Here is a 24,561-nt window from a genome sequence, read left to right as displayed (position 1 = left end):
AAAAAAAAATCTAAATGGGCAGTGATAATGAAAAAATGGTTGAGAAACTCTGACTCAGAGTAAAACAGCTCTAAGTTTGGGCTCCTGATGCCCATACTGAGAGACTTGCAATCCCTCACCTTTACCGTGGGTGAGTCTTGGTGGTGTGCTGGGTGGCTCCTGGGGTCTCTTTCCTTCATCCATCTCTGAAGTGTCATCACTGACCTCTGAAAAAAGAAACAACATTCATCTTATATCTCAGTAAATGCCCCCTAGTAAGTCCACGCGGAATCTCCCAGAGACCCAGGAAGGACCTTGCACACTCTGGAGCTGAAGGCTGGAGGTTCCAGTCCTGATGAGACCCTGCGACTACCTCCTGAGAATAATTCTACCGCTGGTCCTGTCTGCCACTCAGGGGAGGAGCAGAGCAAGGCTGGTCAGCGGTGGTTCCTCCACTAATGGAATGTCCAGTGGGGGGCAGTCATCTGAGCCCCTGGACCAGAGGTTTCGGGGAGCCCCAGCAATACTTTCAGGAGACCTTCAAGGTCAGAATTGTTTTTATAATTAGATGTTCTTTGCCTTTTTTCGCTATGTTGACTTTTGCACAGATGAAGCAACAGCCAAGGCAGGTGAAAATGCTGGTGCCTCAGTACAAATCAAAGCGATGTCCCCAAACCTTAGAAGGTAGCATGGCATTCTTCACTACCACTTACTCAACATGGAAAAAAAAAGCCAGTTTCATTTAAGAATGTTCTTGATGAAACAGTTAAAATTATTAATTTAATTAAATTTCTACCCTTAAGGACACATCTTTTTAATAGCATATGTAAAAAACTGGGTAGAACATGTAAAGCAGTTTGCTGCATCTTGAAGTACCATGTTGTCTCAAGACTAATACTCAAGTGATTGTTTGAGTTGCAAGCTCACTGTAAAATTAAGTGAACCAAAATTTTCTAATTGTTTATGAGATTATAAAATCATGAGTAGAAGATCCACTCAAAACACAAGACAGCATAAGACATTTGATTACAACAGAGTATATGGTCTCAGACTCTATGTTACAACTAACCTTTAAGAAACTGTCCCTTGTTGAGTTTTGGTGTAGTATCAAAAGTGAATATCCACAGATATCTCAAAAGACTGTTAAAATACTCCACCTTTTTCAGCTACAGATCTGTGTGAGGCTGGATTTTCTTCCTATGCTTCAACCAAAGCAACAAATCACAATTGACTGAATACAGAAGCAGGGATAAGAGCCCAGCTGTCCTTGATGGTGGAGGTGGGGGAGCAGGGAATAGGTAAAGGAGATTAAGAGGTATTGGGCTGGCCAAAAAGTTTGTTTGGGTTTCCTGTAAGATGTTAAGGAAATACCTGAACAAACTTTTTGGCCAACCCCAAACAAACCTCCAGTTATAAAATAAATAGGCTATGGGGATATAATATCCAGCATAAGAAATAAGGTCAATAATATTGTAATAACTTTGTATGGGGACAGATTCTTCCTACACTTATTATGGTGATCATTTCACGGTGTATGCAAATGTCAAACCACTATATAGTGTACCTGAAATTAACATAATACTGTACAACAAACATATTTCAATTAAGAAAAAAATTTCAAAAGAACCTTTAAAAATAGAAAGCAATCGTTAACAAGATATAGATTGATGCTATTAAGAATGTTACCTCTCAGCTTTCAATATAATACAATGAAGACAGATACAAAAATATTAAGAAAGCACATGGAAAAGATAGTGAAAAAATGTTGTTTTTTTTTAAAGAATCCAGCCATCTTTGATAAAGGTAGACATTAAAGAGATTTGCAAAAATGTACAATGATACCACTCACCTAATTTTTTTATTTGAAAAATATTTTTCATAAAAATATGTTATTTATGGTAATAGGTAATTGATTTATTGTGGGCTGCAGGAGAGACCCTCCCACACTGAGCATTCAGACGACAAATTCCATCACCAGCCTTACCCTCTGGTGCAGGCGTTTGGGCACATTCTGTCCTTCTCTTTTTTGCTCTTGTCTTGACCTTTGTGTTCCTGGTTGAGTCGTCCTCCCTGTGAGTCACCTGCTCCGCCACGTGGAGCGTCGTTTGGATTCCATGCCCAGGTAAGGCTGCCCCTGGCCAAACAGTGATTTGTGAGTAGTTTTTACTGGGGTCCCAGTGGCGCTCCTCCTCCCCCTGACAGTGACCTCCTTCTCACACTCCCAGTCCCCTCACTTTAAGATCTCTATACCCCTGTGCCTCACTTTTCTCCTCCTATTTCTCCGTAATTACATATTTTTTCTTGTGTACACCTTTCTTTCCCCCTCCCCCGCCCCCAAACTCACCATCTGCTCTCGCTCTCTGTGCAACCTTTTGAAATCAATCAGATAAATCTGGGGGAATCCCAGAGCACTGGGGCTGATTTCCTGTTTCCCGGCTTGAGACCCCTGCTGCCAGAGAGTGCCACATCCAAGTAAACATGGCCGGATGCTCTGTTTTAGCAGAGGAGGAGTCTTGTAAAGCACTTTTCCAGGTTCCCTAGGGCCTGTGTGTGATACAGGAGACAGGAGAGATCCAGGGGTCCCTGGGTGCCTCTAGTAGGGAAAGTGAAAGGTATCAAAGAATTGAGAGGCAGGGGCCCTGCAATGGGGAGTGAGGCTGGGACCTAGAGGATTTGCAATGCCAGGTGAGGGGTGGTGGTGTTGGCGTTAGGGTTCTCTTCTCCCTTTATTTTGCCAATGAATTTTATATCTGTATCTTTGGACCAGATTTTTTATTGAGTGTGTCAAATTGGCATACTGTGGGGAAATTAAGTTTCCTTGATTTCTCAGTGCTTCTGTAAAAAGCCCGAGCCTCCTGAGACACAAAAGTGTATACGGTATAAAGATAGGGGAAAGCAGCAAAAAAAATGTTTTCTCTTTTCAGGAGGAGAGGATGGCTGTCCTAGTCCTGTATATACACAGGGCAGAAAATCCATCATTCTTTCTCCTGTGTCTGTAGGTTATAATCTGCCACTCACACAGAAAGATTTCATCAGCTCTCTTCTCCAGCCTGTGGGTCTGCGTGTGGGGGAGAAACGCTGCCGTGTTGAGCTGGTTGTGAAGAACAATAAAGAATTCTTTTCCCTGACCCAGGGGCTTTGTGTTTCTGCAATATTCATATATATAAAGAACATCACTCTGCAGGAGGGGGTAATATCTCAGAGCCTCACAGTACTTGACGAAGCACATACCTGGCACACGTGCATAGAAGGTTAGCACTAATCTAGAAACGAGCAGGTCAAAAATTGAATTCTAAAAATTTCCTCCCAATATATTTGCATCCTTTCTCAGCAACGGCATCACCACTCACCCAGCCATTTAAGCCAGAACTTGAAGAGCAAGCCTTGATTTCTCTCTCTCATCCCCAGCTTCCAATTTACCAAGTCTTATCAACTCTACCTTCAACTGATCTCGAATAGACCCTCTTCTTCTATCTCCACTGCCAGATCTGAATCCAGGCTACTATCAACTCCCATGGCACCTGCCCTCACAAGAGGTTGCCCTGTTTCCATTCTTTTCCAGTTCATTCTTTATGTAACACCAATATTGGTCTCGTCGTTTAAAATTGGATCATGTCACTTCACTGATTAGATCTCTTCAATGGCTCCCCATTGCATTTAGAATAAAATCCCACCTCCCACATCATGGCCGACAAGCATGAGCTGTCTCTAGCCTCCAGCCCCGTCTTGTGCTCTCATCTTACCTCTCGGGAGGCTTTTTTTCTGGTGTCTCTTCCTTGGGGTTAACCAGATATTTCTTTTTCTCTTCTTTCCTAAAAAGAAAAGACACAGATCATCTTTTATAGCTACAAACATTGATCTACTAACCTCATATGTCAACAATTTTTAGCTTTTACGTTGGGTCCTCAAACCACAGTGGCCAGAAGGTCATTGGTGACCTTAGGTGATGCTGAAATTCTAAAGTGGCAGAGGAGAGAAAGAAGTGAAGAAATGGAGACAATAAGTTTAGGTAACTCATTTCTAGAAGTTTGGTTGTGAAACGGAGGGGAGAGCTATGGAGGCTGCTGAAGTGAGATGAAGATCAAGAGAAAGTTCCTTTTATGAACTGTGATAGGCTTGGGCATTGATTGAATGAATGTCCTTGTGAGAGGGAGATGCTGAATTCTCAGGGAAGAGAAGGGACCATGGATACTGTCAGAAGAGGTGGAAGGATTGCCTTGGAGAAAAAGAAGGAGCTGGAAAGGAGAGGAAAGAAGCAGTTGGGGTTTGCAGGGTGGGAGCAGGAAGTGACGGAATTCCCATCTGATTTTTTCTATGAAAGAGGAGGAAAGGTCATCTGTCATGCAAAAAAGGAGGCAGTGAGGCATCAGAGGTTTGGAAAAAATTGCTCAAGGTCTGAAAGGATTGTCACAGGAAGTGGAGCTGTGACACAGTGTAGAGGGATCATTTGTGCTGGAATTATGAAGACACAGTGGGTACGCACTGCTCAGCTGTGTGCCTGTCCCCAGCAGTGCCTGATTTCAAATGCAGTGTGCAGGAAGAAGACAACAGTTTCCTTGAACATCTGCCAGAGAGTTCTAGGAAAAGACAGAGAGGCAAGGCAGGTGAAGATAGCAGAAGGTTACTGAAACGATGGATCTTCAACTCTGAACTGGTAAGAAGGGTCATGAAAGAAATGCAGATGAGGGGTTGGAGAAGCAAAAGGCCAGTGCACTGGTCACCCAAATGAGACTGAAGGACAGTTGCAGAGGAAACAAATTGTAAGGAAGAAATCGGGGGGGGATTTTTTGAATTAATTTTTATAGATTGGGCTGAGAAGGAGAGATCAGAAGTTGAGCAATAGTTATAGAAGGAGCAAATTTCAAGCATTAAATGTCAAAAAAAAAAAAAAAGGAAATCTCAAATTAACTATTGGGAAGTTGAGCCAGGTTTAAATGATGAAAAGGCCTGTGGATCACCTTTGGGTTCGGGAGGGCAAGAATGGGTGGGGAGAAAAGGTCACTGGAAAGAAGCAGAAGAAGGATTTGAGAGGTCAGGATATTGGATGGGTCTGTTATCCACATGCACCTTGAAGATGTCCAGGATGATGGCAGGACTTGAAGTGACAGAAAGACTCTAAGTCAGCCTTGAGCTCTTCCAGGGAGCAGTGGGAAAGCCAAGAGATGATAGTGATGAAAAGGGAGTGAGCATTTCACTTGAATGGCTAAGCCTCGAAGGAGGGGACGGGGAGCAAGGGGCTGGGTGGGGCAGCGTGTAGCAAGGGGTGGCATCCAACCTGCCTTCAGCCATGGGGTGAGTGGTAGCAGAAAATATGCAGCCTTGTCTTAAGAGGAAGCAGAGTCCTCTTGGGGAACAAACTTTCAGTTAAAGAGGGAAGTGAGACTAACCCTATAAGAAGCTGTGTGTGTAGGAGACCTTGATGATTTCAGAACAAACAATTCCGATGGGTGCATATTTCAATGGCCATAAATGCCTTCTCGTTTCCCTATAATATTCATGAAGGCCTTAGAGGAAGACGCAGTGAATGGGAAACAAACTGTATTGGGCATGATGACTATAACCACCTAGTGGGTGCTTATGATAAGATGCAGCTCCAAATTCACCCTCCTGAGGTCTTCAAGAGAAAGGCAATCCTTACCTTTCTTGCTGGCAGGTGCCCTGGATGCCTCTTGGAGCTCCTTTGGGTCACTTTGTTCAGGAGCATCATCTCTTATCACTGACAAAAAATATATAATTCACTTTAGAACTGAGAACAGGCTGACGAGAAAGTGCTGAGGGAGATTGGTGGGAGAACCAGAGGGTGGAGAGCACCTGCAGCACAGGTCTGGGGACTCGTCAGGGTTCCCTGGCTCTGCCTTGGTTTGATCAACTTGTGATTACTGCTACCTGTGTGATTATCACAGTGAACCAGGGAACAACTGCTCCGCAGAGGAGGGCTCAGTTTGAGCCCTTTAGAAAGGTTTCCCTTTCTAAGACTCTCAGCAGTTAGTGTGTGTGGTGATCTTGAATTCTGACGGCCACAATGAGGATGAATGCTTTTGCCACATGAAAAGTACATGCTATTGCTTAGACGTCTGTGATGTGATCTTTCTAAACTGCTGTATCTGTGATTATTTCATCTTGAGAAATAGTGAAGGAGGTTAAGTGCCTTATGTATTTCCACCTATTTGCCGTCGAAGAAAGCAGGGGTCAGCTTGTACTTGCCAGCACTTGTTAGCAGCAAGAACATACAAAGTTCCTCTAGCTTTTGCTGCACGAAGAAAGACAGAAGGACTTGAAGCCATGACAGATAAAGACCCATCTCACAAAAGGCAGTCACTTCCTTGTTCACACAAGCCTGTGAGATCTGTCTCAAATTCCATCTTACATAGGAATAGCTAACTGAGGCAGCTAGCAAGCAGTCGTTAGACTTTAAAAATGATTTGTTTCATTTCAAATTATTTAAATATCTTAAAAATCCAAATGATGTACAAATGACGAGGGTTGAATGTGAAAGTTCCCCCAGTCAGGGTGAGGGCTGGGAGTGAGGACCGTCCATGTCTGAGCACCAACTCAGTGTCTCTGTTTGCTTTGCATTTTGATGCAGCAGTTTGGACATCTGCCTTCTTGAAGTGGCCTCAGAGAGTGGCTGAGTCAAATAGTCCTGCCATGACTCAGCCCCTTGTCCTTTCCCCAGGGTTCCCACCACATTGCCTCCTGGCAGATGAATGTTCTCCCTCTGTAGACCCCTTAGTGGTGTTTGGAGTCCAGGTCATGATACTGAGCAGGACACTGTGGGGCTCGTGGGCACAAAAGCCTTTCTGTGTCCCCCCCATTTCTTGAGTATAGGAAATAGGCTTCATTCAGCCTCCATGACCTTTCCTGAGTTCCAACCAGCAGGTTCAAACAGATGCTAATTAGGGAAGGGAGGGGATGTGGAGACAAGGGAGGACCGGGTGAAAGAAACAATAGTGCAGCCTTGGGGCAGGGTCCTGGTTCCCCCTCAAGGGATACACATAAGGGTAGCTTTGAGCTGTTTTGCTGAAACCCCCACCAGGTGGAAGAAGTTAACAGGATGCTGCCCACAACCACGTAGACCCCAGACCGGTTGAAGCCAGAAGGTTGATGATGCTGACTCCCACTTACCACCAACCAATCAGAAGAATGTCCACGAGCTGATCACGCCCCCTTTGAACTATTACTATGAAACTTCTCACTACCCCCCTCCAAGTTGGGACACACAGCTTTGAGGGCACTAACCTGCTGTGGCCCCCTTTGCCTGGCAAAGCAATAAAACTATTCTTTTCTGCTTCACCCCAAACTCTGTCTCTGAGATATAACTCGATGTCTGGGTATAGAGGCTGGATTTGGCTTCACTTGGGCAAGTACTAATGGGGCTCCTGTCCCCTCGCCCTCAGTGCCGCCTCCCGGTCCACCTTTCCCAGACCTGTCTCCCTCACCCTTCCCAGGGACTCTCTCTCCCTCTCCAAGCTCCTGAGGACGGGGTGAGCAGCATGAGCTGGGCCAAGATGGTGATGGAGAGCGGAGAGGAGAGCCCTGTGCCCGGATGACCCAAATGGCTTCTCTTCGTGGTAGATGCGAAAGCTAACATGAGCCTAAGTTGTCCAAATCAAGATTACCTGGCACGGGGCCTGATGGAGCGCAGGACATCTCTTGAGTGTCTTCTTTATCTTTTTTTGGGGGGATCAGGTTGTCACTGGACACTGAGCAGAGGAAGAAAAGGAATTTCAGATCCGAGGACCCAAGAGCAGGAACCAGAAGTGGGAGGAACAAGAACAATCTATTCCAGCAGGTAACAATGATGGGCCAACCAAGCACCAAGGTCCCTCGAGGGTGGGGTAGAGGGGGACAGGGAACAATTATTTCCTTTCTTTTTTTTCCTTTTTGGCTGTGTTGTGTGGCTTGCAGAATCTTAGTTCCCCCAAAAGGGATCGAACCTGGGCCCATTGCAGTGAAAGTGCCAAGTCTTAACCACTGGACGGCCAGGGAATTCCCCAATCATTTCCTTTCAATCAGTCACTTACTAATTTAATAACACAGGCACTTTTTTTTTTCCTTTGAAGATCTAGAGGATGGACTCTTTCATTGTTACTGCCTTCTGGTTATGCTAACCTTATTTGGATGGTACTTTTTAGATGGGTGGAGAAAACATCCGGACCAAATAGGGCCCTTTATTCTCGGTATTGGAGAGCTCAGAACCCATGATACCATTTTTGACAGCGGCCAATAATATTCCACATTTACATTTAATGTAATCAAAGTCCTTTATCCTGATGGTTGGGGGAGATAAATGACACAATTTTAGAAGCTAATCAGGTCCAGCAACCTTTAAACATTTTATCATCTTTTCTAATAATTTTGATAACCTCCAAACCATATAAAAATGAATATGGTTGAAACTGAAAGGTCCCTGTAATCAGAGGGTGAGCAGTCGGTAAGCACTGAGGGTGGGTGTGTTGCACAAGTTACTTTCCAGTTCAGAACAGTGTGTTTTGAGTGTTGGTTTGACAGGGCTCTTGGACGTGATAGCATCAAAGTGGCTGTGATGGCATCCCTGACAAGAGGTCCTGAGCCGTGCATCGGCCCCCCTCTCGTTTTTTTCCTTGTCACTCCCAGTTCTTTTTCCTGGGGCTCCTGCCACAGCCCTCTTGGCTTGTAGGTGTGTGTCCTCCCTTCACAGCCACCTTGAGCTGGGCAAGTCGACCCCAAGCAACACTGCCTGAACAGGAATGGGGTAGCTTGGGCGTCTCTTGTGAATTTTCATCACTTATTTGGGATATCAAGTTGTCATTGGTCATTGAAGACAAGAAGAAAAATCACAGGTTACAGGGACAGGGTGTCAGGGAGGAGAGTGGAAAAAATGTCAGGGGCAGGCAGAGTACCAAGGGCCAAAGGGCAGAGGGTTGGGCTGTTCAAGGGGTGAGAAGCAGGTGTTCTGGGTTCTGGGGCTTACCCAGGTCCCTGGCAGTGCCCACATCCTTCTTGGAAAGAGCTGTGTATGGTGGTGCATGCATGGGAAGGAGTAGATCAAAAAGACAGGACCCTGAGGTTCTAGGGCCACAGGCACCCTAGGCTGGGGCTGCACAGGTGTTGGACAGGGTCTGTTTCTCACCTGGAGTGAGCCTTCCTTCCTGGATGATTCCGGGCAGAGCCACGGTGAGGTCAGCAGGGCTGGGATGCTCGTGCAGGATCTCAGCGCTGGGCTGGGCAGGTGCTCCGGGCTTGCTGACACTGGGTGTGCAGGGTGGGTGGCTCGATGGGGGGTGTTGGCAGGTGGGCAGCGGCAGCAGTGCCCAGACGGAGCTCCTTCCTGCTGGGTTGGCTGCAGCTTCGAGAGGAATCGTTGAGATTCTGCCCCACCCTCCATTGGAAGTGACAACTGGGATTGGCGAAGGATCACACATTAGTACCTCGGAATTATTTGGAGAAGGGGATTTCTTTATACTTGACATTCAGTAGGACAAGGACGTGGAGTCTTTCACTCTCTCACAGGTGCGCAGGACTGCGCATCGACCATTTGTGGCCCCTTTAGACTTTCTTTCTTCAATTTGAATGTTTAGTGCTATAACACCTGCTTCTAACCTCTGATCTCATACCAGAGTGGTTTCACACATGAAGTTGAGATTGACTTTGTACCCAGGGGTTTATTTTCTTTAGTTTTGGCTTCAGAATTTAGACAATTACGTACAATGCTATAATGTTAAATGTCACCCTTGTTTTAAGAAATAAATATCTCACACCTCCCTGGAGCAAATAAGAGACAATATAAATTCCTTCGCACAGTGTATTAGGACCTCTATATTCTGGTTTCTGCTCATTTCTGCAGACTCGGTTTCCATGTCTTTTCACCTTGCACCCTGTGATCTGGCCACACCAAACTTCTCTCCCATCCCCAATACCCCAGGCCCTGGGCTTTCTGCATGCCATTCCCCTGCAAGGCCAGGGTCGGGTTTCTTTTATGATTCTACTCTATTTATTTCAGAAGTAAAGTTGTCTCAACCAGTGAACAAAAAGAGGAAAGTAAGGCCAGATTTTGGAGTGGGTCCCAGAGCAAAATCGCAGAGTTGGATCCAGAAAGATGCTTGAGCTCAGCCAGGCCAGGGGTGTGGGGTGGGTTGGAGGTACATATCAGTGTGTGGGTCCCTCTGACTCTTAGATTTACTTAGCCTGGCCTTTGAGCACATATTTCTCCCAGCACTGCCCTGATCCTGCCAAGAGCTCAGGCCCACGTGCAGCTGTGCCTGCCTGGGGGAGGACTCTTCTCTTTTGCTGCTCCTTTAGCTCAAGGAATCATTTCTCCCGTTGAGGAGGAGCCTCTTAATGGGAAAATATCAAAGACCAGATGAAGGGCCATCAACAGTGGTGACTCCACTAATAAGAATGTCACAATTCAGTGTGATCTCCTGGTCCTTCCCTTGTTGTTCTCAGATAAATGAACCACGTACTTTGACTCAACTAAGTGATTTTACTGCCTGCTCCTCTTACTCTTGCTACTTTCTTCCCAGCAATGTCACTGCTCTTTTTATACTCCTTTACTTATTCAGCTCTTTCTCTTTCCTCAATGAACTTCATTCTCTACTTCTTTCTCATACTCTCTCTTTCTATCTCTATGTCCGCAGTTCCCCTTCCTTCCTCTTTAGCTACCTTTCTTCCCTCCTCTAGCTTTACAATCTGTCCCCCAGCTGTCCTAGTTTAAAATAGTGACCATAATCTTGGAACCTGGTATGAGGAGACCCAAGTAGGACTCTTGGCTCTGCACTTAACAGACAAGTAACTTTGGGAAAGTTCTTCTGAGCCTTAATTTCCTTATGTGTCGTATGGGGATAATAATGATTTCATAGGATTGTTTTAAAGATGACGTAAGATAATCATATAAAGTGCCTAGGATAATGCCTGGCACATAGTAAGCGCTCAAAAAACAAACAAACAAACAAAAACCAAACCAAAACAAACCAACAACAAGGACCTACTGTGTAGCACAGGGAACTATACTCAGTATCTTACAACAGTCTATAATGGAAAAGAAGCTGAAAAAGAATAGATATATATATATCTGAGTCACTTTGCTGTACACCTGAGGCTAACACAACATTGTATATCAACCATACTTCAAGAAAAAAGATACTTAGTATTATCCATCCCTATTCATTTCTCTTCCTCTCTAGCTCTCCCTGTCCTTCTGCCAGACTTGGTCTCTGTCACTTTATGCATTCCCTTCCCTAGAGACTGTCCAGTATGCTAAATTGTACAATTTCCCCCCAACTCATAGAACAGGTAAGACAGAAATGTTTGTGTCCTCTAGAAATTCGTCTTAAAGAACCAGGGCCAGGGGCTGCTTTTCCTGTCACACTCGTGAGAGAGAATGGTCCATCTCTTCCCAAAGAGAAAGTGGGCAGTTCAAGTGCATGTTCCACAAGGCAGAAAACCAGCCCAAACTTTTAGCGTAGCAACTTCTATCATGTTTCTATAGCCCCAAAGTTATTCAAGAAGCCTCATACCCCTTTTGAAGCTCTTGAGGGTCGTCATCAAGTTGGGGTATTCACTCAGGTTTATTCGGCTGAACAACATCTCCAGAAATGACAGACTAAACGTATTCTCCAGTTGAGTGAGGATGTTGTACACGACCCTGGATAAAGGGACCATATTTCTACAGGCTTCCAGAGATTCCTTTAAAAGTGAAGTAAAGGATTATTATAAATGGTTATAAAATGGAATGGAGATTTATTACACACTTGTGGTTTTCTAAGCTGTAAGAAAGTGATTCTGCTCTCTTAAGAAGGAATTTAGTGCAAAATGTCAATAGTAAAATTCTCTAACGTAGAGAAATCACAGTTCCACATGTTTACTTTTGGAGCTTCATATATATATGGATGGTCACAGGAATTCAGCATTCTTGAAAATAAGGTTCTTGTGAACCTTATTTTAGGTATATTTGAGGGAAGAGAGAAATGTTAAGGAAGGAAAGTGGAGTCAAAGGCTGCTACTGTGTAATTCTCCAAGGCTTTGGGCAGGACTCTTCAGCAATGGACCTAAGAGTTGGTCACAAGTGGCAATTCTGTGGGTTGCTTGTTAGCCTCTGCTCTCTCTTTCCTTCTCTCTTGGACTTGAAATGGCCTAAATGGGAAATCAGAGAAGTCCTCCTGATGAGAGGTTGGCCAAAAGGAGAAACATGGCAGGAGAGAATCAACTACAAAATACTTATTGAGAAATGACTAGGCTCAGTGAGCTCACCCTAGGGTACCTAGCAACAGATAAGACCAGCATGGTGCTACCCGTGTTGGGGGAGAGGCACTGTCAGGTGGAGAAGATGGGCATTAAATAATAAACACAAATTTAAAAAATACTCAATTCCTATTGATGAAAGCAGTGTTATGAAGGGAAAGCATGGATTGCTATGGGAAAGAATAATGAGGGGGTCTTAATTAGATGAGTGGGCCAAGGACCCTCTCTGAGGAGTGACATCTGAGTTATGATATGAAAAAGGGTTGGATCCAAACAGGCCAAAACTGGGGGAAGATTGTTCTACCAGTGCTAGCACTTTTCTGGGCTTGGGGCTCAGGAAACGCTTTAAACAACCAAAATTACATGAAAAGAGTGCCATTTTTGTCCACATAGCCATATCTCCCACTGCCTGTCTTGCTTCACATCAGAATGGACTGTGGGTCACAAGCTCTTAAGTGTTGAGATGGTACCCTTAGTGGGTTGAATGGTGCCTCCTCATATCCAAAGATATGTCCGCTTGAAACCTGTGAAAGTGACCTGATTTGGGAAAAGGGTCTTTGCAGATGTAATTAAGGATCTTGGGATGAGACCATCCTGGATTACGGTGGGCCCTAAATCACAGTGACGAGTGTCCTTGTAAGGGAAGAGAAAGGGAGAAGACACAGAGAGGAGAAGGCAGTGTAGAGATGGAAACAGCGAGTTAAGTGATGTTTCTGTGAGCCAGGTTTACCACGGATTGCTGGCACCACCAGAAGACAGGAGAAAGTCTCGAGAAGGAATCAACCCAGTCAACACCTTGAGTTTGGACTTCTAGCCTCCAGAACTGTGAGAGAACACATTTCCTTGTTTTAAGCCATCTGGTGTGAGGTCACCTACCCTGGACACCTTCTTTCCCTGGTAATGACCATTTTTGTCTGGAACTTCCAAATTCTAAAAGCCCTGGGGTCTTGTGGTTTGAGACCTCAATGATCCGGCGTTCTTGGTGGGGGCTGGGTTGCCATGGCAAAGCGGTCAATGTGACTTACCTGGTACAGTCTCTCGGTGATGAAGAAGTTGTCTCGGAGACCTTCGAAGAAGGGAAATGGCTTGTTTATGGCATAAGCAATCTCCAGCTTCTGATGTATAAAGTGCTGTAGAAGAACCTCTTTCAAGGTCCTGGTCATGGTGAATCTCCTACGGAAGAGGCACAAGAAGAAAAGAGAAGCAAAGACTTTGAGGAGTTAGGGGAGCTGCTCTCCGTGTTGTACAGCATCTCGAGACAGGCATCCTGGTCCCAACGGCATCCCTTAGCAGTCTGAAAAGCCGCATCTGCCAAAAAGACTCATGGGTATAGGAAGCAGTGACAATGCCCAGCAACAACAGAAGCTGAAAGTGACCCACAATGTGACACTGAAATCCCAAAGGGGCTGCTGGTACTAAATAGAGCTACTATTTACCGTGTGCTTCCTGCATGCCAGACTGTGTACTAAGGGTTTCACATGCAGTAACTTATTTGATCTTCACAAAACCCTTTCAGTCTGGATTGCACCTATTTATACTGTCAAGGACGCTGAGACATAGAGAGGTTTAATAACTCGCCCTAAGTTGCAAAACTTGGAAGTGGTAGAGAGGGACGAATTCCAATTTTCTGGTTCCAGGTGTGTAGTCTTAAATACTATGGTCTGTGGCTACATTGAGCTGAGTTAACCAAGATTGCCGGGACTCAGTTTAAGTATACACTAGCAATGCTCACACAAAAGGGAACGCTCAAAGACGAGTAGGAAGATGGAAACCTGATAATATTTAGAAACTTTATTAAACCACCTACAATCTCTGACACGCAAACAGGCCTGACATAAATAAGGACATGAAGGATGTGAAAGGCATGATTAGCAAAGGTAACTTTACTGATTTATTTTATGTATCAATTTCACATCTCAGAATAGACATGTCTTTTCCTGTGCCCATGCGACATTACAATATTTGACCATTGGTAGGCCGTGAGAAAATATTGATAAATTATAATAGGAAGAAAATGTACCTATGATATTCTTGACAAATTGTCAAGAAAAGGGAGTCATTAACAAAAAACTTCGATCACCTAGAGATTTCTTTAAAAACAAAACAAACATGGATCCCATTTTTCCAACTTCACCTTGTGTCGAAGAAAAAGTTGAACTGTTAATTAATGACTATTTCTAGGGATTTAATCCCAGTGGCAGATTGAGCGACCCTGTCTCTTCCTCCTCATTCCCAAATAGTTAAGGTTAACCGGAAAAAATATACATTGTATAAAACAATCATCCACAACAGTACTAGAAAACAAGAGACGATGCCATAGGGGGTCTAGAGTTGTGATGAAATCCTAGAAGATAGAGAACAGATGGGAAAGAAATCTACCGTTCACTATCTGCATAGGGGAAGGATATTGCAAAGATCAGCACAGAGCCAGAAAACACGAGAATGAGCACATGCTAAGAAGAGGAAGGGGCCCTGGATGACTAATTATACTACAGCATTCAGAATAGAACATCCTCCATAACCCTCATTCTTCATCTGTTATGATTGCCAAGGATGAACATGAAGCACAGAGAGGTTAGGCAACTAGCCCAAGGTATTTTGGTGGCAAGACAGAGCTCATCTGACCAAAGTCCCATTTCTCACTAGTGCATTTTACCATGTCTCATATATGAGCATTCAGGTTTGTATTATGTAAAAGGGTCTGAGAAATGAATAGGTAAAGATAAACATTCAGTGCAAAAGACATAAACAGGCAATTGAGTCAAATGCACAATTAATATGTAAAAAACATGGTAAGTCACTAGTAGTCAGAACAGTGCAAACAAAAATAATTTAATAACGTTTGCCTATCAAATCAGTCACGATAAAAATAATAGCAATAATCATAGACAGTCCTGGTGAAGATGTAAATAGGTCCAAACTTTCTGGAGGTTAACTTAGTAATCAGTACCAAATACCCTAAAATATGTATTCCCTTGAGTCCTAAATTCCACTTCTGGGAATTTATTTCAAGAAAATTATCATGAATGTGCTTAAAGAAAAGATATTAAAAAGTTAATACACTCTAGAGGAAATTAAATGTACTCTCCTCATTTTCTCTTTTCCGCTAGCTTCCCAACTACCTCTAGTCTCTTGTACAATGAATAATGGATGAGTTGCCCTTTGGCGGCAGAGTGCAGGATCACTCTGCATGGACAAGGAAGGTACAGAGCAAATCTCAAGTTCCATCCACAATAACAGGCTAGAGTTTAGGGAAAAAAGGACTGAACTGTGTATTTGCTCCCCCTCTTCATCCGTCTTCTTTTTAAGTCTCCTATTAAATCCCATATCCCCTCTCTACCTCTGTGGAAAACATTATTTTACCAAGAAAGAGCCTCACAGTTTAAACTGTTGAGTTTCACCCTGCGGCTGCTGCCAGGGCATTAACTGTAAAAGCCAATCACCAAAAGTGAATAAAGCAGCCGAGACGAAAACCCACCTGGACGCTGAGATTGCTACCTGTTCCTGCCTTCTTCTGGGTCCAGGGGCTGGCCGGGGATGGCTCCTGGGAGACTGAGAGAAGGGCAGGGAGATACCAGTGGACGAAACAGGAAGTCTGTGCTTTTCCACACACGGTGAGGGCCTGGCTTCTGAGGAAAGGAAAGTGAAAGTAATTGGGCAGATCGAGCAGAGCTAAAGACAAGGCCGCCGCGCAGTGCCTGCAGCCTCCCTCCACCTCCGGAAACTCGTGAGATTCCCAGGGCATTTGGGGGTCGGGGGCGGGGGTTGCTGCCTATCGGGCCCATCCTGGGGAGGTGGGTACAAAGGGGAGGAGGCATAGGGTCCAGCCCCAGGGTTCCCGGGAACTGGGAATCCACCATCTATTGGCCTCCTTACCCACTTTTATTTCCCCAGGACGCGTCGTCCTTCTATACTTTTTGGGGTGATGAAAATGAACCTAAACTGAATTGTGGTGATGGTGATTGTTACACAACTGAAAAAATTTACTAGAAATCATCAAACTTAAAAAAACAAACAAAAAGACAAAGGGGAGGCTTGGTGACTCAGAAATGCCTGTACTTTGTCAGGATGAAATGATTACCAAAGAAAATTGAAATCAAAGGAAACCTGAATATAAGCTGATAGCATGCAGTGGTAGACAGCAGAACTCCAGGCAGGAAAGTGTGTCGGAGCCAGGCTGGCAGTTGGGAGCTGGAAGTGTGTGGAAACTGGATCTAGGGCAGAACCAGGGCCAGGAGAAGACTCTAGGGCAGCCACTCCAGGGAAGCAGGGAATGCCCCCTCTATACATCCGATTAAAGATTTCTAATGTGTGTTGGCATGTAGGGTCTGTGAGAAACCCTTTAATGTAGAAATCTGTTTAACTTTATTTAAATCAATGATTCTCAAATGTATTCGATCCATGGGTTCCCCCTCCAGGACACCTATAAGGTATCGTATCCCTCAGGAAAAAAGATGGGAAACAACAGTTCTAGGGTCCAAGAATCCTTGTAACTAAGGCTAACTTACATTGGGCAAGAGCTCAATTTTATTGAAGTATAAAATGCATTCAACTTAAGTGTGCATGTTGATGAATTTTAACAAATGTATTGGGTTGTCCAAAGTGTTCATTCAGGCTTTTTCATAACATCTTAAGGAAAAAGCCAAACGAAGTTTTCGGCTAACCTGATAATTACAACCACAATTAAGATATAGACCATTTCCATCACCCCAGAAAGTTCCCTTGTGCCCTTTGCAGATAGCTTCCTCCCCAACCCAGCGTCAGGCACTCACTGATCTATGATGTCTATGATATCTATGACTATCACTTTTCTATGACTACAGATTTGTTTTGCCTGTATTAAAGTTTTACATGAATGAAAACACACGGCATGCACTTTTTGATGTATGGCTTCTTTTGCTGTATGGCTTCTTTTGCTCATCATAATGTCTGATCACCAGGATGTCACCAACATAACCGATCCATGTGATGTTCTTTGAGAGGTCCAGGTGATACAGATATCTTGGGACTATGTTACCCCAAAGGGTGGGTGAGTTAATATAACCGCAAGACAAAACTGTAAATGAATAATCTTATCTGTCAAGCGAGAATGAAAATGGTTTCTGATCCTCCTTTTTAATCAGGATGGAAAAAAACACATTTGTCAAATCGATGGCCACATACCATTACCTGGGCTGGGGATCTTTCTGCCTGGACTGCCTATTTTCTGCTTTCAGTCCTCCAGCCTTCTTATAAATTCTTTGAGCTACCCAATATACTTCTAAGAAATTGATTTTCTGTCTGAGTGAGTCCGAGTCAGTTTCGGTCACTTGTACCTCCAAATCCCAACTGAGTAAAAAGTGGGTAACAGAGAGTGAATTGTGGGCAACAGATCTTCACAGAAATGTGATCCATCTGGGATGGGTTATCTGACCTGGTAGCGAGCATCCCACTAGCGCTCAAAGATGGGAGTTTGGTAGACTATGGAGAGTTAATAGCAAATTAACTAATAGCACTGGATTGTGATCAGGACTCTGCAATTCACACCTATATTCCAAGTGTCAGATCTCAGCACACTTAACGAAGTGGAAAGAAATTTTTCAGGTGGAAAGAAAGCGCTGACTCGCCTTCAGAGATTATCACCTACTTGACCTAAATCTGGGTGGGAGAACAGAGCAAGGAGGCAGGTCAGAATCTTCTCATCCATCAGGTCTTACGGAAGAAAAAGGAGACAACTCCCCCCCTCCATTAGGAGCCAGGGATCAACTGATGGTTCATCAGTGGGCTTGGCCCAGGCATCCCTGATCTTATCCCAGAGAGAATGATTCTCTAGTGAACACAGAGAAAAAAAGACAGTGGAAAACAGAAGCTACAGTTCCTATTGTTATCTGGGCTAATGCAGGATATTGCCAAGTAAGATTTTCTTGTAAATTTGACAGCAATACCCTGTAAGTCCTAGTCTTACCACCATCAGCTGAGGAACACCAAAGGCCTTGTGCTCATAAGCAAAGAAGCTGGCATATTTATGTCAGCTGGTCTAGTCTGTGTCAGGCCTTGTCGGGGACATTGTGCCCAACGGAGGCCCAAAGCTGGGAACAGTGGTGTCCAACGGAGACATAGCTTACTAGCCTCTTTGCCCACCAAAGTGAGGGAGAGAGAGAGGCAGGCAGTCCCACGTGTGTGTAGCAGCTGGTAGGCACACGAACACTGCCCACTGGCCTCATCGTGTGCTGGAATTTGGAATCTGTCCCAGCCAGATTTGGGTTCACTTTTTTGGGGGAAAGAGAACAGACAAGGGCAGAAGCGTAGAAATCTTTTGTCCCCTCCACTTGGCAAACATATTTATGCAAATTTTCTAGCACATCTATAATGAGCCAGAAGAAGACAGATTCAGTGGAACATACTTTCGAAACATACTACTTTGAGGCTTCCCAGCTCTCACCTACTTTGGCCCACGGCCCTGACCAAGACCTTGGATTCTACAGATACCTTGACTCCCGTTCATCTCTGATTTGACCCATGGTCCTGCCTGGATTTCTAGTCTTCTGGTTTTGTGTATTTATTTTATTTGTGCTTTGCTCCCATTTCTTTATCTTTCAACTTTATGCTGATGTAGTGTGTTTTTCTCAGTTGCTTCAAATCCTTTACAAAATGAGGGTTGGGTGTAAGTGAAAAAATTATGTACAAACATAAATGTAACACACTTGTTAGCTAGCATCATCACATTGTTCCTTAAGGTGTAGGTAGTCTCAGTTCCAAACTTTTCCCCATCTAATGAGAAGCCCGTCACTTTCTTTGAGATTTCAGTGACTATTTGGAGCTCAGTTTTTTCCCAAGCACTGCTGGCTACATTTGTAAAGTGCCCACATATTCAAGAAAACTTAGACTTGCACATCAGGCTTCTCTGCCCAAACTTAGCACTTCCTTCTGGTTGTAGGAATTGGGAGGGTTCTTTCTGGCCTCTGGTTGCTTTCCAGAAATTTGAAGAATATTTTCCCCAGCATTTCGGCTCTCTCCAGTCCTGTGTCTGAACACTGGGTCTAACTTGTCCAGTCCAGGCTCACTACTGTGCTTGGCCAGCCCATGGGCCTAAGAGAAGATCTGAAATGTCTGCATTTTTCTTTTTTCATCTCACAGTCACCTTGGCAAGACGCAGGAGCAAACGTGGCATTTTCTTCCTCCCCGTCGCCACTATGCCATGTCACCTCAAAGCAAATTTGATCTGTTTGAGTTCAAGAGACTTTCCTGCCCCCTTTCCTTTGCAGAAACAAGTGGTCCCCTCTCTTCCGTGGATGCCAGGAAATGGCCCTGCTCCTCCCCCCACCCCACCCCCCGGGGCTGAGAGTGGGTGGAGGGAAGACCAGCGTGTTGGTGCAGCTATTTCACTTTCCTTTTACCCTTTAGGTGCCGCACCCGAGGGATCCATCAATGGGCAAACTTTCTTGTCAGAGCTCCTGGAAAGGACAGAGGCAGTGAAAATCTAATCAAGAGTGATCTTAGGCCTAAGGAGAAGATGGCAAGTACAGGTACCGCCATCAGCTGCAGGTTAGTCCTGGCCTCCTGTGTCCAGCATCTCTCCTAAGGCTGGCATCTACACTCATTATTTCTGTCTTCCCAGCCTCATTCTATAGATATAAACAGAATGGATGACAAATCAATAAAAGGTGAGGAAGTAAGATTTCAAAAATTGCAGTGGATTAGCCAGCCGTTGCAGTGGAAACTTAAGGACACCCTGACTCACATCACCTTCTTCTTTTCTTGTAACTGCCATGCAGCTGGGTGGGCACTGTTGGAATTCCCTGGTCCCTCTGGGGCTTGCTACAAGGCTGGATGATTCCTTGTGGCCTCTGAGCCTTCTTATTTTCCCCATAACCTCCTTGATCCCTACCTCCAAAGACAGGTCTGTAGGTAAGAGTCTTTTCAGAAAAATTTACATCCAAATCGAACTCCCAACTGTTGCAAAACCTTTTTCTAGTTTCTGGGTAGTTGGGGGGCCAGTTTTGTCAGAGCCCATCTGTGTGGCCTTGAGTCTGAGAGTCAACTCAGGACCTCTGAACACCCAATAGGAGGAACTGAAAGTAGATGGGGCTCAACATGCATGAATGCAAACAGGCAGGGAGGGAGAAGGTGCTTTTTTCTATTCTGGGATGTATTACACATCTGGTTAGAGAAGGAGGGAAATTTGTCTTTTAAAAAGAGAAGATATTATTGTCAATCATCAATCCATTATTGTTGGTAAAAATTAAAGCAATATTAAAATGTGTGAAAACTCCTCTAAGCTGGGGCTATTTCTGGTGCTGGCTGGGCCCCAAGAAGGCAGCGGCATTGCTACTGGCAGCGGTGCAGCCTGGCAGGTCCTTAGCGCCCAGCACCCTTTCTCTTGGAGGCTGACAGTGCATCCCGCCTCTGCTACCCACCTGTACCTGAGAGATGGGAAGATGAGCCAGTGGAGCTCAAAGTCCAGCCAACCTTTGGCCTCCAGTCAGGAAAAGAAAGGCACTGAGAGGTGAGGGTGGGGTGATGCTGACCTCATAGAATGACTTAGGAGGTGTTACTTCTGCTTATATTTTCTGGAAGAGATAATAGTTGAAATGGTTTGGTAGAATTCACTTGTGATACCATCTGGGCCTGGTACTTTCTTTTTTGGAGAGCTGTTAAGTTTTGTTTCAATTCCTTTAATAGATATAGGCCTATTCAGATCATCTATCTCTCTGATCTCTCTGTGTGAGTTTCGGCAGTTTGTTTCTTTTAAGGAATTTGTCCATTTTATCTTTTATCAAATTTGTAGGAATAGAGTAGTCCATAGTATTATTTCTTTATTATTTTTTAATGTTCGTGGGACTAATAGTGATTGAATATTCGTGGGACCAATAGGGACTAAATTGGCAATTTCTGTCTTCTCTTTGTTTCTTTGTTAGCCTGGCTAGAAGTTTATCAATTTTATTGATTAAAAAAAATCAGCTTTGGGTTTCATTAATTTTTTTCCAAATGTTTTCCTGTTTTCAATTTTATTGATTATTACTCTAATTTTTATTATTTCCTTTCTTCTGCTTGAATTAGGCTTAAACTTCTCCTTCTTCTCTAGTTTCTTCAGAGGGAAGCTTAAATTATTGATTTAGATCTTTCTTCTGATACATACATTTGAATGCTACACATTTCTCTCTAAGCACTTTTGTGCTGCGTTCCATAAATTTTGTTAAGCTGTGTTTTCATTTTAATTCAGTCCAAGTTATTTTTAGATTTCTCTTGAGACTTCTTCTTTGATCCTAGAAGTATGCTGTTGAGTCTCTAAGTATTTTGGAATTTTCCAACTCTATTTCTGTTATTTCTACTTTAATTCCATTGTGGTCTGAGAACATAGTTTTTCTGATTTCTTTTCTTTTTAATTTGTTAAGATGAGTTTTACAGCTGAGAATGTGGTATATTTTGGTAAATATTCCACATGAACTTGAGTGGTGTGTATATTTTGTCATTGTTGAATAGAATAATCTATAAGTGTCAGTTAAATCAGATTAATTGATGGTGCTGTTCAGGTCACTGTATTCTTACTGACTTTCTGCCTGCTTGTTCTACCAATTACTAAAAAAGGCGTATTGAATTCTCCAACAACAAGAATGGATTTGTCTGTTTCGTCTTGTAGCTCTATCAATTCTTATCTCGTGTACTTTGATGCTATTTTGTTAGTTGCCTACACTTTGAGGATTGCTGAATCTTCTTGGAGAAATTGACCCTTTATTTTTATACAATGCCCCTCTTTGTCTCTGACAATTTTCCTTGCTCTGAAGTCTTTCTCTGAAATTAATATAGCTACCACAACTTTCTTTTGATTAAGTTGTCATGGCATATCTTCAGCCCTTCACTTTTAACCTATCTGTGTTGTATATTTACAGTGGCTTTCTTAAAGGCAACATATAGTTGGGTGTTATTTTTTTTCACTCTGTCAATTTCTGTCTTTTAATTGGTGCATTTAGACCATTCACATTTAAAGTGATTATTCATATGGTGAATTAAAATCTACCATATTTGTAACTGTTTTTTGTATTTTATAACTGTTTGTAACTGTTTTTTTATTGGTAACTGTTTTCTATTCATTGTATTTGCTTCTATTTTTCTTCCTTTCTTTTCCTGCCTTTTGGTTTTAATTGAGCATTTTGTGACTCCATTTTCTCATCTCTCTTAGTATATTGATTATACTTCTTTTAAAGCATTTTATTGGTTTCCCCAGAGTTGGCAATATATATTTACAACTAGCCATGTCCACTCTAAATTACAATATACTGCTTCATGATCAGTGCATGCACCTTACAACAAAATGTCACCAGTTCCTTCCTCCTGTCCTTTTTAACAGTGCTGTCTATCATTTCACTTATCCATTTACTATCAGTCACATAGTTGTTCTTATCACTTTGAACAAACAGCTATTTCTTAGATCAACTTAGAATAGGAAAAAATTTTTTAAATTATTTATTCCTATTCCTTTATTCCATTTATTCCTTCTCAGATGCTCTTCCTTTCTTCATGTAGATATGAGTTTCTGACCCATATCATTTTTCTTCTGCCTGAAGAACTTCTTTAACATTTCTTTCGTGGTAAATCTTCTGGCAATAAATTACCTCAGTTTTTGTTTGTTTGAGAAAACAATGAACATGGTTAACCAGGTGCTGGCTCTGAATTCTTAATTTCAAAGGATATAAGAGTCCAGATTGGAGGGTTTTTTTTATTTTATCACTTCAAATTTTTATCTACATTGTCTCTTGCATGGTTTCTGATGAGAAATCTGATGTAATTGTTATCCTTGTTTCTCCAAGGGTAAGGCTCCCTGACCCCTCTCCCCCTCTCTTCCTTGGGGGAGACATTTTCTCTTTGACTTTGGTTTTCTTCAGTTTGAATATGAAATGACTCATAGATACTTGGTATTTATCTAGTTTGGTGTTTGCTGAGGTTTTTCAATCTGTGGTTTGTTGTCTGTTATTAATTTTGGAAAATTTTTGGCCATTACTACTTCTAATATTTCCTCTGTTCTCTTTTCTCTTTCTTCTCCTTCTGGTATTCCACTTATGTGTATCTGTTCTTTTTGGTATTCTTGTATATTGTGTTCTGTTGTGTTTTTTTCTCCTTATACTTTTTCTCTTTGTATTTTAAGTAATTTCTATTGACATATCTTCAACTCATTGATTCTTCCTTCAGCCATGTCTAATCTACTGATAAGCCCATCAAAGGCATTCTCCATTTCTGTTGTAGTGTTTTTGATTTCTAGCATTTCCCTTTTCATTATTTCTTTGAGTTTCCATCTTTTTCCTTACTTAGCCATATGTTCTTGCATGTTCTGCTTTTGCCATTAGAGCCCTTAACATATTAATTAATCATAGTTATTCTAAATTCCTGTCTGATAATTTGAAAACCTGTCATATCTGAGTCTGGTTTTGATGACTGCTTTGTCTCTCAGACTGTTTTTTGTCTTTTGGTATGCCTTGTCCTTTTTTTGAAAGCCAGATGTGATGTATCAGATAATAGAAACTGAGGCAAATAAATGTTTACTGTGAAGTTTTATGTTAACCTGGCTAGGAGATGGGCCATGTTTAATGTTTTTTCTGACTTTAGGTGACAGAGGCTTCAAATTCCTCTAGTGTTCTCATTTTGTGTCCCCTATTTTCTTTGGATTTTCCTAAGAGCTCATTAAATAGAGCCTTGCAGCTCTTTCAGCTGTAATCCTCAATTATTATGTAGTGGTAGGGTACTGGGGAGAGAAAGCATTCTTTAATCTTATGATTAAATCTCAATCTTGTAGTGGAACTGTGTTCCTGGACTGTAAATTTTAGAATGATTTCTTAGCTATTTCCCCTTCCCTCACCCCATTAAATGAGACAGAGCCTAGAAGGAGCTGGATTTTGGTAACTGACCTTCCCCTAAGTCAGATAAGGCTTGGGCAAAGTGCTTTCCTCTAGAGAGTAGACCGTTGTTATGGAGAATGCTCTGGGCTGTTTAAAAAAGTTTCCTTTTCCCCTCTCCCTCTGCCAGAGCAGAGGATTTTTCTTGGCTCTTCACCATGAGTACCTGGTGGGGTTCCTGGAAGTAAAACCCACAAAAGATTGGGGGCTCTCCTAAGCCAGTGGTCCCTAGGAGTTTCTTATTCTCATGTAAGTCCACACTCAGCCTCCAGCAAGTCATCAAACTTACCATTTAAGTGTTCCTATGGTCTATGGCTCTAGTGGCTTCCATTCCAGGTAGCTGATCTCATCTGTGATTCTCTGGACTTGTCTATCAATCCAGTTTTTAGGGTGACAGTTTGACTTATGGCCTCAATTTTCCTGTACATGCCTGAAATTCATTGATTTTCAGTTTTTTCAGCTTTTTTATTTTTGTAAGGATAGGAGTGATGAC

The 24,561-nt window shown here is 43.0% G+C and overlaps 2 protein-coding genes across 13 annotated transcripts in view; one reads left to right on the top strand and one right to left on the bottom strand.

The window, feature by feature from the left end:
* SP110 (SP110 nuclear body protein) overlaps window positions 1-15,813 on the bottom strand; it is a 40,488-nt gene extending 24,675 nt beyond the window's left edge. For 4 of the 5 annotated variants that reach the window (XM_022567915.2, XM_089916240.1, XM_022567913.2 and 1 more), the window contains exons 1-9: window positions 15,680-15,783; window positions 13,227-13,374; window positions 11,478-11,646; window positions 9,092-9,358; window positions 7,599-7,682; window positions 5,618-5,695; window positions 3,723-3,791; window positions 1,964-2,113; window positions 120-206 (exon numbers count right to left, since the gene is read on the bottom strand). In XM_022567915.2, the coding sequence (XP_022423623.1) occupies window positions 120-206; window positions 1,964-2,113; window positions 3,723-3,791; window positions 5,618-5,695; window positions 7,599-7,682; window positions 9,092-9,358; window positions 11,478-11,646; window positions 13,227-13,364 (1,042 nt within the window). In that variant the 5' untranslated portion in view covers window positions 13,365-13,374; window positions 15,680-15,783. Of the gene's footprint in view, window positions 1-119; window positions 207-1,963; window positions 2,114-3,722; window positions 3,792-5,617; window positions 5,696-7,598; window positions 7,683-9,091; window positions 9,359-11,477; window positions 11,647-13,226; window positions 13,375-15,679 lie in introns of all 5 variants that reach the window. The other variant, XM_022567916.3, reaches the window with a different exon arrangement.
* SP140 (SP140 nuclear body protein) overlaps window positions 15,812-24,561 on the top strand; it is a 76,008-nt gene continuing 67,258 nt past the window's right edge. For 7 of the 8 annotated variants that reach the window (XM_089916245.1, XM_089916246.1, XM_089916241.1 and 4 more), the window contains exons 1-2: window positions 15,813-15,928; window positions 19,585-19,725. In XM_089916245.1, the coding sequence (XP_089772371.1) occupies window positions 19,694-19,725 (32 nt within the window). In that variant the 5' untranslated portion in view covers window positions 15,813-15,928; window positions 19,585-19,693. Of the gene's footprint in view, window positions 15,929-19,584; window positions 19,726-24,561 lie in introns of all 8 variants that reach the window. The other variant, XM_089916247.1, reaches the window with a different exon arrangement.

The sequence above is a fragment of the Delphinapterus leucas genome, chromosome 8, assembly GCF_059928025.1.
Source record: "Delphinapterus leucas isolate spDelLeu-1000000601 "Yukka" chromosome 8, BTC_Dleu_Yukka2, whole genome shotgun sequence".
NCBI lineage: Eukaryota > Metazoa > Chordata > Mammalia > Artiodactyla > Monodontidae > Delphinapterus > Delphinapterus leucas.
This window is presented reverse-complemented; position numbering and strand designations above follow the sequence as displayed.